Raw genomic sequence first — 15,980 nt, 5'->3', positions numbered from 1 at the left:
ATATTCTCCCAGAATCACAGTGCGGCTTTCGCGCAAACAGAGGAACCACTGACATGGTCTTTGCCCTCAGACAGCTCCAAGAAAAGTGCAGAGAACAAAACAAAGGACTCTACATCACCTTTGTTGACCTCACCAAAGCCTTCGACACCGTGAGCAGGAAAGGGCTTTGGCAAATACTAGAGCGCATCGGATGTCCCCCAAAGTTCCTCAACATGATTATCCAACTGCACGAAAACCAACAAGGTCGGGTCAGATACAGCAATGAGCTCTCTGAACCCTTCTCCATTAACAATGGCGTGAAGCAAGGCTGTGTTCTCGCACCAACCCTCTTTTCAATCTTCTTCAGCATGATGCTGAACCAAGCCATGAAAGACCCCAACAATGAAGACGCTGTTTACATCCGGTACCGCACGGATGGCAGTCTCTTCAATCTGAGGCGCCTGCAAGCTCACACCAAGACACAAGAGAAACTTGTCCGTGAACTACTCTTTGCAGATGATGCCGCTTTAGTTGCCCATTCAGAGCCAGCTCTTCAGCGCTTGACGTCCTGCTTTGCGGAAACTGCCAAAATGTTTGGCCTGGAAGTCAGCCTGAAGAAAACTGAGGTCCTCCATCAGCCAGCTCCCCACCATGACTACCAGCCCCCCCACATCTCCATCGGGCACACAAAACTCAAAACGGTCAACCAGTTTACCTATCTCGGCTGCACCATTTCATCAGATGCAAGGATCGACAATGAGATAGACAACAGACTCGCCAAGGCAAATAGCGCCTTTGGAAGACAACACAAAAGAGTCTGGAAAAACAACCAACTGAAAAACCTCACAAAGATAAGCGTATACAGAGCCGTTGTCATACCCACACTCCTGTTCGGCTCCGAATCATGGGTCCTCTACCGGCACCACCTACGGCTCCTAGAACGCTTCCACCAGCGTTGTCTCCGCTCCATCCTCAACATCCATTGGAGCGCTCACACCCCTAACGTCGAGGTACTCGAGATGGCAGAGGTCGACAGCATCGAGTCCACGCTGCTGAAGATCCAGCTGCGCTGGATGGGTCACGTCTCCAGAATGGAGGACCATCGCCTTCCCAAGATCGTATTATATGGCGAGCTCTCCACTGGCCACCGTGACAGAGGTGCACCAAAGAAAAGGTACAAGGACTGCCTAAAGAAATCTCTTGGTGCCTGCCACATTGACCACCGCCAGTGGGCTGATAACGCCTCAAACCGTGCATCTTGGCGCCTCACAGTTTGGCGGGCAGCAGCCTCCTTTGAAGAAGACCGCAGAGCCCACCTCACTGACAAAAGGCAAAGGAGGAAAAACCCAACACCCAACCCCAACCAACCAATTTTCCCTTGCAACCGCTGCAATCGTGTCTGCCTGTCCCGCATCGGACTGGTCAGCCACAAACGAGCCTGCAGCTGACGTGGACTTTTTACCCCCTCCATAAATCTTCGTCCGCGAAGCCAAGCCAAAGAAAGAAAGACAATGAGTAATGCGGATTATACAGAATTTAAAAAAGAATCACCATTTAAATGGCAAACACAAGCAATCCGATACCTAGGTATTAGGTTAGATAATAATTTAAGCCATTGTGCAACTTGTCCATGAACTACTCTTTGCAGACCATGCTGCTTTAGTTGCCCATTCAGAGCCAGCTCTTCAGCGCTTGACGTCCTGTTTTGCGGAAACTGCCAAAATGTTTGGCCTGGAAGTCAGCCTGAAGAGAACTGAGGTCCTCCATCAGCCAGCTCCTCACCATGACAACCAGCCCCCCCCCCCCCGCCGACATCTCCATCGGGCACACAAAACTCAAAACGGTCAACCAGTTTACCTATCTTGGCTGCACCATTTCATCGGATGCAAGGAACGACAACGAGATAGACAACAGACTCGCCAAGGCATATAGCGCCTTTGGAAGACTACACAAAAGCGTCTGGAAAAACAACCAACTGAAAAACCTCACAAAGATTAGCGTATACAGTGCCGTTGTCATACCCACACTCCTGTTCGGCTCCGAATCATGGGTCCTCTACCGGCATCACCTACGGCTCCTAGAACGCTTCCACCAGCGTCTCCGCTCCATCCTCAACATTCATTGGAGCGACTTCATCCCTAACATCGAAGTACTCGAGATGGCAGAGGCCGACAGCATCGAATCCACGCTGCTGAAGATCCAACTGTGCTGGGTAGGTCATGTCTCCAGAATGGAGGACCATCGCCTTCCCAAGATCATGTTACATGGCGAGCTCTCCACTGGCCACCGTGACAGAGGTGCACCAAAGAAGAGGTACAAGGACTGCTTAAAGAAATCTCTTGGTGCCTGCCACATTGACCACCACCAGTGGGCTGATATCACCTCAAACCGTGCATCTTGGCGCCTCACAGTTCGGCGGGCAGCAACCTCCTTTGAAGAAGACCGCAGAGCCCACCTCACTGACAAAAGACAAAAGAGGAAAAACCCAACCAACCAATTTTCCCTTGCAACCGCTGCAACCGTGTCTGCCTGTCCCGCATCGGACTTGTCAGCCACAAACGAGCCTGCAGCTGACGTAGACATTTACCCCTCCATAAATCTTTGTCTGCGAAAACTTAGAGCATTGGAAAGAATTACCGCTAACATTGATAGGGAGGGTAAATTGCATTAAAATGAATGCCTTCCCAAGGATACAATACTTATTTCAATCATTACCAATTCCCTTAACAGAAATTCTTTAATGAACTAAAGAGAATAAAAAGGAAATTTTTATGGAGGTGGGGGGGGTGGGTAACAGAGGATTCTTTGGCTTGGCTTCGCGGACGAAGATTTATGGAGGGGGTAAAAAGTCCACGTCAGCTGCAGGCTCGTTTGTGGCTGACCAGTCCGATGCGGGACAGGCAGACACGATTGCAGCGGTTGCAAGGGAAAATTGGTTGGTTGGGGTTGGGTGTTGGGTTTTTCCTCCTTTGCCTTTTGTCAGTGAGGTGGGCTCTGCGGTCTTCTTCAAAGGAGGCTGCTGCCCGCCAAACTGTGAGGCGCCAAGATGCACGGTTTGAGGCGTTATCAGCCCACTGGCGGTGGTCAATGTGGCAGGCACCAAGAGATTTCTTTAGGCAGTCCTTGTACCTTTTCTTTGGTGCACCTCTGTCACGGTGGCCAGTGGAGAGCTCGCCATATAATACGATCTTGGGAAGGCGATGGTCCTCCATTCTGGAGACGTGACCCATCCAGCGCAGCTGGATCTTCAGCAGCGTGGACTCGATGCTGTCGACCTCTGCCATCTCGAGTACATAATAATAAATTAACAGAATGGTACAACCAAGGTGGTTTGCAGTTACCAAACTTTAAAAATTATTATAGAGCAGCACAATTAAGGTATTTATCAGATTTTTATCAGACAAAAGAAAAACCAGATTGGGCTAAAAGAGCTAGATAAAATAGGGGAGAAGGTACCGTAACATATTTTATAAGTGGGATGAAAAGCTGGTATGATATAAAAACTCACCAGTACTGCATCATTTACTCAATATATGGAAGAAGATTCACTTAGAAAGGTAAAAACAAATGACCAAATACCAAAATTACTATTGACACAATATCAGCTAATCCCTTTCACAATAGATAACATTTTCTTTAGAGAATGGGAGAGAAAAGGAATTAAAAGAATAGAAAATTGTTTTTTGGGAAATAATTTATTAACATTTGAACAATTGAAGTACAAGTATGGAATAACTCATGGTACATTGTTTGCATACCATCAACTGAAAGCCTATTTAAAGGACAAATTGGGAAGCAGACTGAGATTACCAGAAGGAAGCAGCTTTGAATATGTGATTACAGACACAATGATAATTAAAAGATTTATAACGAACATGTACATCAAGCTGCAAGAGAAGGAAAATGATGAAATAAGCTATAAACCCAAACAAAAGTGGGAAAAGGATTTAAACATAAAGATAAAAAATGAAACATGGGAAAAGTTATGTTCTGGAACTATGAAGAATATAATAAACACAAGGTTATGCATGATACAGTATAATTGGTTACACAGGGGAAATATCATGACCCAAAAGTTTTTTAAAAATGGGATCCAACATTATCAGATAGATGTTTTTGCTGTAAGAAGGAAATGGGAACAACAGTACATGCGATTTGGGCATGTGAGCAAATGAAAAAGTTTTGGAAAGATCTAAATCAGATATTAAATAAAATCACAAAATTCAGAGATCTTTCTTCTTAGTAATATAAGAAGTAAGGAATTAGGCCTCAAATTGGATGAAGCGCAAAAAAGATTTAGCAGTAGCAAAAAAAGTGTATAATGTCAACTTGGAAATCGGAATAGAGCCTGAGAATACAGCAATCGTACATGGAAATGAATATATTTATTCCATTAGAATAACATATAATTAAAAAAATAAAGTCACGTTATTTGAACAAATTTGGGAACCGTACATGGAACATATCAGGGCTTGCCTCAGATCTCCACCCCCTAAAATGATAAGAATACAAAATGACTTGATCCAGTGTGGAAAAGTAGATGACACATTTTTCTTTTTTTGTGTGATGACATATTGTTTAATGGTTTTATTGTATTGAATATATTGAATGTTTATTGATTTTGGAGGGGGAGGGAAGGAAGTGGGGGGGGGGGAGAAAATGCCACTGTGTATATTTAAGAGGGAAATGTTTGTATGTATTTTGGTTTTATATAGTTCGCAGTGTGAAAAATAAAAAATTATATTATTTTAAAAAAATAGCTTGGACAATATGCAAGAAATGCTAAAAAGGATTTGAGTACTGTTATACTTTCCTGTAGCTGAATTCAATATTTGGACACGTGAAGCTGGTGCAGGCGGCCTTTCCATAGCTGTGGAAGGTCCAAGCAGGGCGGAGATATCGTTTGAAGACCGGAAAGATGGGTCCTGCGGTGTGTCGTACATTACACAGGAGCCTGGTGAGTGCTGTGCAACCCTGTGGACCTTTACTTGTAATCCAGAATTGTTCCTCCTCTTTGGACTACCATTCCCTCTATTTTCTACCTGTGAGATTCCAGCACTGGAGCTTTTGTCTTCCAATCACCCACTCCGCCTTGCATCTCATCTTCCTCCGCTTGACCAGTTTTTCCTCTGGCATTTGACAGTAAACTGTGTCTGTCTTGTCCCTTCTACCCTAACCTCTACTTTCTCCTTTTTTTCCATCCTGAAGAAGAGTTTCGATCTTGAAACATCAACCATAATTTTTCTCGCATTGTTACTTGATGCGTTGAGTTCCATCACATTGTTTAGCTTAGTTTCTTCCAAGGTAGATTAATGTTTTTCCTGCAACGTCATGAAATCTCATTTGCAACTCTCTCGCTTTAGTGCCTGAAGAACACCTTTTCACCGAGTCCCTTCCTGCATCCCTTTGAATTTGTCTAATCTGATTTCTCCACTAGCAGGCTTAGAATTCTGGGTCCTTTTCTCCAAATTTCTGTACCACTATAGATGTGATTAGTCTGTTGTTTCTGTGCTTGGAGATTGTCAATTTAAATGGAGATAACCTCTACATTTAATATTAAGATGCATCTGCTATTAAGACTGTACCTTGGTTGTGCTTTTCCACTTGTTCTCTTTAGAATACAATTTTCCTTAACTAAAAATGTTCTGGCCTGAGCAGCCCAATTTCACACAATGAACCTATCAGCCTTGTGTTTTGGAGGGTGGGAGGGAACTGGACCCCGCAGAGCAAACTTGCACAGGTCCTTGCAGACGTTGCCAGATTTGATCCAGGGTCACCGTTGCTGCAATATGATTGTGCTAACTGTGCGCTCATGGACAACCCCTTAATTGAGAGCGACTTTCAATCATGTTCTGAGGCCAATGTAGAAGCAGCAGACTCTCTTCCCCGTCCGTGAGGGGCAGAAGGTATCTGATAGAATCAGGCAAGTAGTTCTGCTAGTGTACTGAACCATTGCTGACACTCTTTCCACTGTGTCTGACTTGAGATGCACCAGTGTTTTCTGTTTCGTTCATCTATCCACACGCTTAAAGAAACCATCCTTCATATTTTAGAATGTCGCTTGTCACGCATTCTGCGGTAGAATTGTTCTAATGGGCCAGTTTCTGCTTATTCATCAATATTGCTCGATTCAAATCCCTCCATGGCTTCCTTGTCTATTGAACTTTACAATTCTCAATATTTGCACTCTCCCAGGATGCTTCTCTGTGCTGGTCATCTTTGATCACCTCATTAGATGTCTGTTTGTTGCTAAAGGATTAAATTCTGTATTACACTTTCATAAACAATCTTCCCCATCCACAAAGAAATGACCTTCATTGAATCAGACTTGTCTTTGCTTCTAATCTCTGTTTGCCTGTTGAATTTGGATTGATACTATTGTTACGGATGGGATATAAGTACAGGTACACAATCCTTTATCTGGACATCTAAAATCCAGAAAGCTCCAAAAATTGGCATTTTTTTCCTGGCGCTGGTACAGCAAGAGAGCGAGACGGCAGCGCGACTCGGGTGGGCGGTGGGGGAAGAGAGGCAGCAGCGCGACGCAGGCGGTGGGGAAGACACACCCCAGCATGACTGGAAGGGGGTGGATATGGCAGCACAATTCAGGTGGGCTGCAATCTGGGGAAATTGGCTTTTGTTCTGAAATCTGGAAAAATCCAAAATTCGGAACACCCTGTCCCCCAAGGGTTCCGGATAAAGGATTGTGTACCTGTACTTGTGATGAGACCTACATTTAAAAAATTCTGTGTTCTGTGCTTCAAGGGGATTGCAATTTTTTTTTTAAACAAGTGACTAATGCAGTTGAATTATCCAATTGGATCTTAAACTGGACATCTATAAATAAATAGAGCTTGCATCTCATTATGGAGGTACAATTCCAAAGTGAATGTGTTGATGTTTGGTTAATGCCATTAAGATTTGAGGTACATCTCAAAGATTTTAATACAGCATAATTTCTATATTTTAAGGAAGTTGATCGCTGTCTTTTTTTTTTTGTTACAGGTGACTATGAAGTGTCCATAAAATTCAACGATGAGTACATCCCTGACAGCCCTTTTATTGTCCCCATTGCTGCTTCTTTAGAAGATGCAAGCAGACTTACTGTTACTAGTCTTCAGGTGAGACATAAGAAAATATCTGCTTCCTGGCTGTGAGCCCCCTGCTGCACATGCAGAGGGTCACATGGAATTGGTACAAGTTAGATATTCGGTTTGAGATACTTTAAATGTGGGATGGAGAATATTGAAGCATACGAATGCAAGGAATTGCTTGCATTAGCTTGTTTGAATCCAGAACAAATCTCCTACCATGCTATTATTGAGAGCTGTCCTTTTGAGGTTTCATCTTAATGCTGGTTTTGCAGTGCAAGTATCAATGCTGTAATTCTATTGTATCCCTTCCAAAAGTTATGCTTTTAGAGTGGTAATTGTAGATTTTCTCAAGTTCACTCCACCCTGGGCAGTGCAAGGAGGAGAGAGGATCTCGTTGTAAGGATGCTGGGACAAGAATTTCTTTTAAGCATCTGATTATACACATTCCTGTTTTGAAGCTGGTAATCTAATTTGATCTTGGCTTTTTTTTTGAAGATTCCATCCATGCAAGATGCTGAAATTAAATTAATTCCATAGAAAAGATTTAAAGGAAGTAATGAATTGAGCTAAAAATGTAGCGAAGTTATTTTGGAAGCTCCCTTGGGGAATAAAACTACAAAGCCTTTTCTACTTTTAAATATGAAATTGCATAATAATTCTATTATCTTATGCGATCATTAATGTGTGACCAGCTACATGATGGTTTTGCTCTTGGCAATAAGTTCTCAAACATGGGCAGCAGATTACTTCGATCCTTGCTTTATGGGAGATTTTTCTTGATGTTGCACTACATTCCAGCTTTGAATTTGATCTGACTTTCAAATTCTAGCTGAAATGAATGGAAGACTTTGTGTGACCTTTTTGATGCATGTGTAAGAAGGGGTTCACTGTCCTGACGCTTAATATTTTTAGATGTTTTTCTCGTGCCTCATTTAAAGGTTTGTAACAGCATACCTGCAAGATGCATGTCAATAAAAAGCTAAAGGTTGAAGAGAATTGAGAGTTTGCCAAAGCTGATGGTTTTGTCGTTGATACTGAGTGTATTTGCTATTCTGCTTTGGGTTTTGGATGCACAACTTCCAACGAAATAAAATTAAAGATAGGTTATTCCAAATTGAGCGCCAAACTAGGGACTCTCTTCAACCATTTAGCAGCAACAAACGTTAACAGGTAATGTGAAATTATTTATTATGATTTGATCTCAACCCCGGCATTTAATGTTGGTTACATGCATTTTTACTCTATTGAAATATGGAAATCCTTTGACTTGGGTTTTAGAACATAAGAAATGGAAGCAGGAGTCAGTCATCCAGCCCGTTGACCGCCATTCAATGAGATAGTGGCTGATCTGATCAATGACTCAACTCCCCCTTCCTGCCTTTTCCCCATATCCCTGAATTTCTTTATTATGTAAAAATCTGTCTAACTGAACCTTAAATATATTTAATGAAGTAATCTCAACTGCTTCAATGGGGGAGGGGGGAAGAAATGGTTTTTCCTCATCTTTCCTGAATCTCGAGGCTGTGTCCCCTCGTCCTCGTCTCACCTACCAGTGAAAACAATTTTCCTAACTCTATCTTATCTACCCCTTTCATAATTTTATAGTTCCATAAGATCTTCTCTCATTCTTCTGAATTCGAGTGAGTATCAACCCAGGCGATGTAGCCAGTTATTTAAAAGAACAGCATCCACAATGAATCGAAGCCCAGAAACTGGGAATGGGAGTTATTAGAGCCACCTTTGTTTCCAGTAGGGAAGCTGTGTGGAGAGAAATCAACTTTGCATCTTCTACCAGTCAAATTGAAGAATCTCCATTTTAAATGTATAATTTGGTGGGGGGAGGTGGGGGAATAAAACTTCACACTTGAGTTTTCAAAATGGTTGGCGGTGATTGTTAAAATGGAAGCACAAATCCTAATCACTGGCCTGAAAGGGCAGGGGCCCAGGCCCGAATGCTGGTGAACTTTTACTTTCTATTGCTCCTGAGTTTGTGTAATGTACTTGAAAGGGAAAGCCCACCAACATTTAGGGAGGTACCCCAACTTCTTTCTCCTTTTTAAGCAAAAGAAAATGAGATTTTATTGAAGTTCCAGTGAAGAGAAGTCTGTGACGTATTTCCCTGCCTGACAATCGGGAACGCTGACAGTTACTGTTGCATGTACTCAGTGCAGACTGTCTCGGTTTGTTCATACTGCAAAATCTGGGCCATTTTCTTCAAACCAATTAGCAAACTTGTAGGAAATCACATAGCCTTGAACTGAAATACAATCAAAATTCTCTTTGCATGCAGTGTTTCATTGTAAATGAGAACTTGTGCAGCTTTACTTACTGCTGGGTCCATTTGGCACGGATCAGTGAAATTGCTTTCTCGAGTCTAAACTCATCAGTGCTTTGTGAACCAAAAGCTTTCATGCCACAGTACTTTCTAAAGTCAACATGGGACTGAAATTTGCAAACTACTTCCTCTTTTTGCTCCATTAAAATTAATTCCACAACCTAAACTAAATGATCACGAGAGATTTTTGGCTGCAGGCAGCATCAGCTGTTCAGAGTTAGGAACTCGAGATGCCAAATTCTGTCCAAACATAAACTGTTCTTCACAGCAAGTTCTCTACTTGTCACCTCAGAAGGCTACCTGCTGAAGTGGAAGTCGAATCTTGATTTGTTTAATTGTGAGCTTCATTGACGCAGCTCAAGTTGAATTTTTTCTTTTTTTTTAAAAAAAGATCTTTTTGGTTAGACAGCAAATTTGTTTCTTAATTGTGTGCGATCGTTTCGAAATCAAAAAAAAAATTCGAGTTTTATGTTGGGTCTTTGTAAAATTGTTTTAAGTGGAATTGCCACCTGCTTTTGATCATGGAGCTTCCTTTGCTGTCTGGTTGTGTTTTGTCTTCAAATTTTGAAGTGGGTTAAAATCTAAAACAGTTGGATTAGTGGCATTGATTCTCATAATTAAGTTGAGATCTTTCACCACTGATTCTATTACCATAATATGCACAAATTGCAAACAGCACTGCACGTCAAATCCTCATTGCATTGGCTCCCTTTAACATTTTTTTTGTTGTCCAGTTTACAACTTGAAACTCCTTGATAATCTATCTCGTTCAAAAGCTGTCAGTGACTATTTTCTTTATTGTATCAAGGAATTTATTCCTGGAAGGAAGTGAAAACCAATTTTTAAGAAGCTCCATTTCACTATGGGCAGTTTGGTTGCACTAAGTAAAAATCAAACCTGTCTGGTTAAATTGGTTCTGTCATTCACTGCTACCAAGTACCTGGCAAACAGCCAAGTGGCTAAGTGGTGAAGTAGATAGTCCATTTAGACAATACTGTGTTGTTCTACGTGAGAGCTTCGGTGTTCAAAATGCAATGAAGTGTTTGCTATTCAATCTCCAGGAGTCAGGTTTAAAAGTTAATCAGCCTGTGTCTTTTGCTGTGCGACTGAATGGTGCCAAGGGTTTGATTGATGCCAAAGTTCATAGTCCTTCTGGGGCAGTGGAAGATACCCATGTCTCACAGATAGAGCCAGGTAAGCGTTTGTGAATGGCTTTCCATTATTACTTCAGTTGTACTTCAGTTCCTTGTGTCCAGCACCCACCCCATGTTGTAATTCTAATTTGGCTGGTGGGGTGGGGGGGGGCAGGGGGGAAAAGAAAGAGGCTGAATAAGACATGCATGCATAAAACTTGTGGTTGTCAATTACTGTTCAAGCTAAGATGGCTCTCTTGTGTACTGGAGGCATGTTTTAGTTACAATATTGAATATTTGAGCCTGATCATTTGATTTTGTTTTAGTTGTAAGTCTAGAACAGTAGAGCCCTGTAACTTGGTGCACGCTCTTCTATGAAATACAGATTTTATGGTGCATGTTGGCCACTACAGTATAAATGCTGGTCGTATTGCTAAATTCATGGTTTAAAAGTTCAGTTCTTAATGATGTTTGTTACAGACAAGTATGCTATTCGTTTTCTCCCCCATGAGAATGGCATTCATTCTATTGATGTCAAATTCAATGGCAAGCACATCACTGGCAGTCCATTCAAGGTTCGAGTTGGTGAACCTGGGCAGACAGGAGACCCAGGTCTCGTTTCAGCTTATGGATCAGGTCTTGAAAAAGGAACCACTGGTAAGATACATGTGGTGAAATGTCTCAATCGTTTTTGATTTATTGTATCCTTGCTATTTTGAAATGCCAGTGTTCCAGCTATGAAATTATAATTTTTTTTTCTTTGAAATTGGATAAGAGTGGGAAGATTGAATGGCAGCATAATATCAGGGTGCATCTATGGGAATTTTTAGGCCATTTTTGTAAAATCCTGACTAACCTCTTGCTGATCAATAGGGAGCATTTGTGTATCTCAATGAAAGATACTTTTAACAAAACTGGACAGGAGTGTATGATGCATTCATCCAGATTCTCAACTTTTACTCTAGAAATGCTTTCAACAAGAGGAGGGTTTAACTTTCAATCCAGGGCTAATTAAACATGATGCTCCACTGGCATGTGAATCTCCAGCTCCACATTCCTCCTCTGGCTGAAAGGATCACTTAGATCTCTTTGAGAGCAGCAAAAATTATTCCCTGCATTGGGATACCTGTTTTTTGATCAATGTCGCCAACCCTTTCTGCCAGCTTGCAATGCCCATGAGCATTCTTGCTTGTCACACTTCTGACATCACCAGTTTTCAAAATGTTGCAATTGAATGGTGCTTTAAAAATGTATTTTAATCAATTGGTTTGGGGAAGTTTGCAACTGGAACTCTAGTATTCCCTGTGTGATGATAACTTTGCTGCTACTGGCTGATTTTGAGACGAGTGACCAGGATGTGATCAAATTATATTTTTACGTGAGATATAACTCATTTGATTGCTGGGAGCTAATGTGCATTTTTCCTGTGCTTCACACAGTAATTTATTAGAATAATCCACTAAGCAAATATCAAGCCTTCAAGATGATTTTTCTACTTAATTCCATCTGTTTCCTTCTGATAGCAACATCCATGCCAGCTTCAGAAGCTGCAAGCTTGTTGAACCATGTTTTTCTACTCTTTTTTTTGTCCTCTTTTTAAAATGAGCCCTTTCTTCCTTTTAGCCCAAACTGAATTTATACTTGGAGGGGGATCTGCTGCCTCCGAGTTCCCCATAAATTATTTCTTCCTTTTAGCCCAAACTGAATTTATACCTGGAGGGGGATCTGCTGCCTCCGAGTTCCCCATAAATTAAGCACTCCAACAGTGTCCGTATTCTTCCCTCTAAGAAATAAGACTGATTCATTGGGGAAATGGCAAGATGCATGATCCAAGATTTTCTTTTGCAATGTGAGCTTTGATTATCTTTTGCCTCCCTGCCAGTCACCCCTCACTATTGCCACTTATTCTCTATTCATGCCTTGGTTTCTCATAAATAGCTCCAGTCTCCCAAACAGGAAAGCTCCTTGACTCTGATTAATCACTGGGAAAGACCCATATATATAGTTCTTGGAGAAGAAATATACCTGTTGCTGCATACTGACACTTTCAGATCTTTACAGTAGCAGTTCTTTGTCCAGCCCCACTGATTACGGCTAAGTTTAAAATTGTGCATTTGTCCTTCAAAATAATGTCCTCTTTCAGCATGGCGTTTTCTGGTAGCTCTGGGCAAGTTAAAATTCTATCAATCATCTGATTTGTGGTTTCTAATTCAAAATGTCCCTATGGCTCAAAAAAATCATTAGTCTTTCAAATTGATACATTTGCACTGAGTTTCAATAAAATAGTCAACTTTTAGTTTTGGTACCTACTCAAAGGAGTTAGAGCCATGATTACTTGAAGATGTCTTGTCTGTCCTCCCAAGAGGACATGCAATTGCAAAGAGCAGAAGAGGAGTTACTACCCTGTCCAGGCCAGTAGTTGTATCTCAAATGAAATAGCTGATGTTTATTGGATTGCGATGTGAGAATTTGCTTCTTGAAAACTAGCCGTTTTCTGCATTTCGCCAGTACTTGAGTTATTCTGGAAAGGATCCAAAATGTGCTTTTTTTTTGGTCTCAGTACTTCACCGTGCACTCCTTGCCTTAGTTTCATTATGCATGATCCCTGTAATTTTAAAAGCAACTTGTAAATGGCATAACTTGGGTAGAGGTTTTGAGATACTTCATACTGTCTTTTTATTAACATGTTTGCTTTTTGGGATCTCCATACAGTTGTATCAGATCCACAGGACTGACCAACGTTATTCAGTTAATTGTTCCCTGGCACCTATATTCCAAGTTTAATGGCTCCAAGCTATTACAGAATCTGTCCTTCCTCGATATAAATACTTTCCTTTGTTCTCAAGTATGCACAGACACACAACCCCCCCCCCCCCCCACCCCCCTTCATACAGGGCTAACTTTTTAGACTACTCAAGGTGACATTGTCAGTAAAGTTTACATTTTTTTTGTTTTAAATCCTTCCCGTTGGTGGTCTTGTTGCAACAATGACTTTTCTCAACATTTAATTGATCAGACTACTGTTTACGAGCCCAAAGGACCCCAAAACCCAGCATCAATAAATAATCACCACGACAAATGGTTATTTAAACAAAAGTTGTTTTTAGTTATGTTTAAACACGAAAACAGAATCAAACTTTAACTTATCACTATTAACTACCCAACTTAACCCCCTTCTAATTCTAAGCGCAAATGTATGTAATGTGTGTGTAAATTTAAGAAAAGATCTTTGGTTCACAGTTCAATCTCACTTCTCATTCTTCCAAGTTCTCTGGTTGCAGGCAATTCTTATATCATGCACAGAATTTAACAGACATAATGTTCACCGGGTTTTGGTGCTTGAAATGTAAATGGTTACTGCTCAGGAAGGCTCTCGTAGATTGCAGAGAATGTTGTTTCAAGATTTCCACAACTGAGGTACCACCATTAGTCACCTCAGTGTCTTGCTGATGAAACTTTCCCCATCAGGGTTCTCCAAATGATGACCTCTTTCTTTCAGACTACCACAGAGTTCCTTTCTGTTCAACTTATTCCAAGGGAAACATCAGACAGATAGCACTTCCAGCATCCACCACCACTCTGGAGCTTATGTTTCAGTTCCAACAATTTTCTCCTGGCTGACACTGTATTTCTCCCCACCCTCTCTCCCCAGCAAACAATAGGAGCCAGTCTTCTGCTCCTATCTGTTGTTTAAGGTAAACAAACCTCTCAATGAGTGAGCACTTTGCAGAGAGGTCAGAAGTCTTGTCAAAATGTCCAACACCGATGACCTGACTCTTCCAACACAATGGTCTATTCATTTCATGGCATCATTTCAATTAGCATCTACTTGTGAAATGTGCATAGCATTCTCCGTAGTTTCTGTAAAGTTGCTGAATATGAATTCTTCAGTATTTCAAATGAGATCTGTTTAAAATGTATGTAACCTACTCTAATTTGACCAATTTATCTCCCAAAAACATTCCCAAATATTCCATCACACTACATTGTTAATCTTAATGAGTCACCCTTGTTCTTTGAGCAAATGTAAGTTTACTCTGAACTTATTAACTAATGAAAATACAAGCACAAATTAATTTTCTGTACTTGTCTGTCGATCAAACTTTATTTTCCAATCTAAATAAGGTATTATGGCCATACCAATTTGTACTAACACTTTTAGTGACTTTAAAAATCTATTAATTTTAACGTTTTGCTTTTGTGTCTTGCATGAAAGTAAGAACGGTCATGTACTGATGCATTAATATCATTAGAGCACTTTGACTGTATCCAAATTACGGTCAAAGTTAGTTGTGCAGTAATAATATAAACAGAAATTCTGGAGGAACCAGCATGTCGTGGCATCCATTGGACGTAAGTGGAGATTAAAATTTTAAATTTAGACATGCATCACGGTAACAAGCCATTTTGGCCCACAAGTCTGTGCCGTCCAATTTAAACCCCATTAACTTACACCTCCGGTACGTTTTGAACAGTGGGAAGAAACCGGAGCCCCAGGAGAAAACTGATACAGGGAAAATGTACAGATAGCATGGGATTCAAATCCTGATTGCTGATGGTGTAAAGGTGTTATGCTAACCGTTCATGTTTAACCAACCTTTCTGCCTCAGGCCCAAAACATTGATTGTGTAATCTTTATCTCCTATGAACGCTGCATGACCTGCTCAAACTCTATTTGGAATGTTGATTAAGGATTGGGTATTGGCTAAAACAGGAAGAAAAATTTTAACCATTAACCGTGTTTCTCTCTTTCATGGGGTCTTCCACTGTGGGTGGAGACAAATTGTAATTTGTAAATTTCAATGCTACACTGTCTAGGTAGCCATTGTATTTCAACAGTTGGATGTTGGCAGCAATTCAAGTGTGAATGTGAGTTGTTTACAGAAGGTTACCTTGATTTTTTTGTCTAAAACTGCTGGCTTGAAGATTAATGTATTTTGGACATTGTAGTCATCTTTTCCATGCCCCTGCCCCCCCACCTCAAAAAAACTTCCCCCCTTGAAAACAGATTGCTGTTCCCATGACTAAACTTAGTTCAGCTTCCTATCTAATGGCTGGTTCAGTTCAATCAAGAACCATTGTACATTTGTTTGTTCTTGTTAGAGGATGGAGATGGCAGTGTACAGAAGAGCTTTGCGACAATACAAAGGCACTTTGTGAATATCTAGGGCTATTTTTCTGAGTGTCAGCGAATATGGCTGAGACTTTTGAATGGCTTCTTTAAAGCTATTTTTGAATTTTAGAAATCTAACGCCATACACTTGAATGTTAAAACATATATTTAACTAGATTTCAAAACTCTTGTAATTTATAATTTGCAAATGGTTAGTGCAAAGAAGCTTGAAGCATTGAGAATAACAAGTTATGCTATGTTTGCTAAGTTAGCGACGTCTTAAATTGCCCACAATAGTTAGATTTTCAAAACGGGAAATTTATGCT

The 15,980-nt window shown here is 40.9% G+C and overlaps 1 protein-coding gene across 2 annotated transcripts in view; it reads left to right on the top strand.

Annotated features, from left to right (window-relative positions):
• Positions 1 to 15,980, top strand: part of LOC138764140 (filamin-B-like) — a 141,863-nt gene that overhangs the window by 109,975 nt on the left and 15,908 nt on the right. For both annotated transcript variants that reach the window (XM_069939601.1, XM_069939602.1), the window contains 4 exons: positions 4,799 to 4,936; positions 6,985 to 7,100; positions 10,470 to 10,602; positions 11,022 to 11,198. In XM_069939601.1, coding sequence (XP_069795702.1) covers positions 4,799 to 4,936; positions 6,985 to 7,100; positions 10,470 to 10,602; positions 11,022 to 11,198 — 564 coding nt within the window. The remainder of the gene's footprint in view (positions 1 to 4,798; positions 4,937 to 6,984; positions 7,101 to 10,469; positions 10,603 to 11,021; positions 11,199 to 15,980) is intronic.

Source organism: Narcine bancroftii, chromosome 5, assembly GCF_036971445.1.
Source record: "Narcine bancroftii isolate sNarBan1 chromosome 5, sNarBan1.hap1, whole genome shotgun sequence".
Classification (NCBI taxonomy): Eukaryota; Metazoa; Chordata; class Chondrichthyes; order Torpediniformes; family Narcinidae; genus Narcine; species Narcine bancroftii.
The sequence above is the reverse complement of the archived record's forward strand: the minus strand, read 5'-3'. Positions and strand labels throughout refer to the sequence as shown.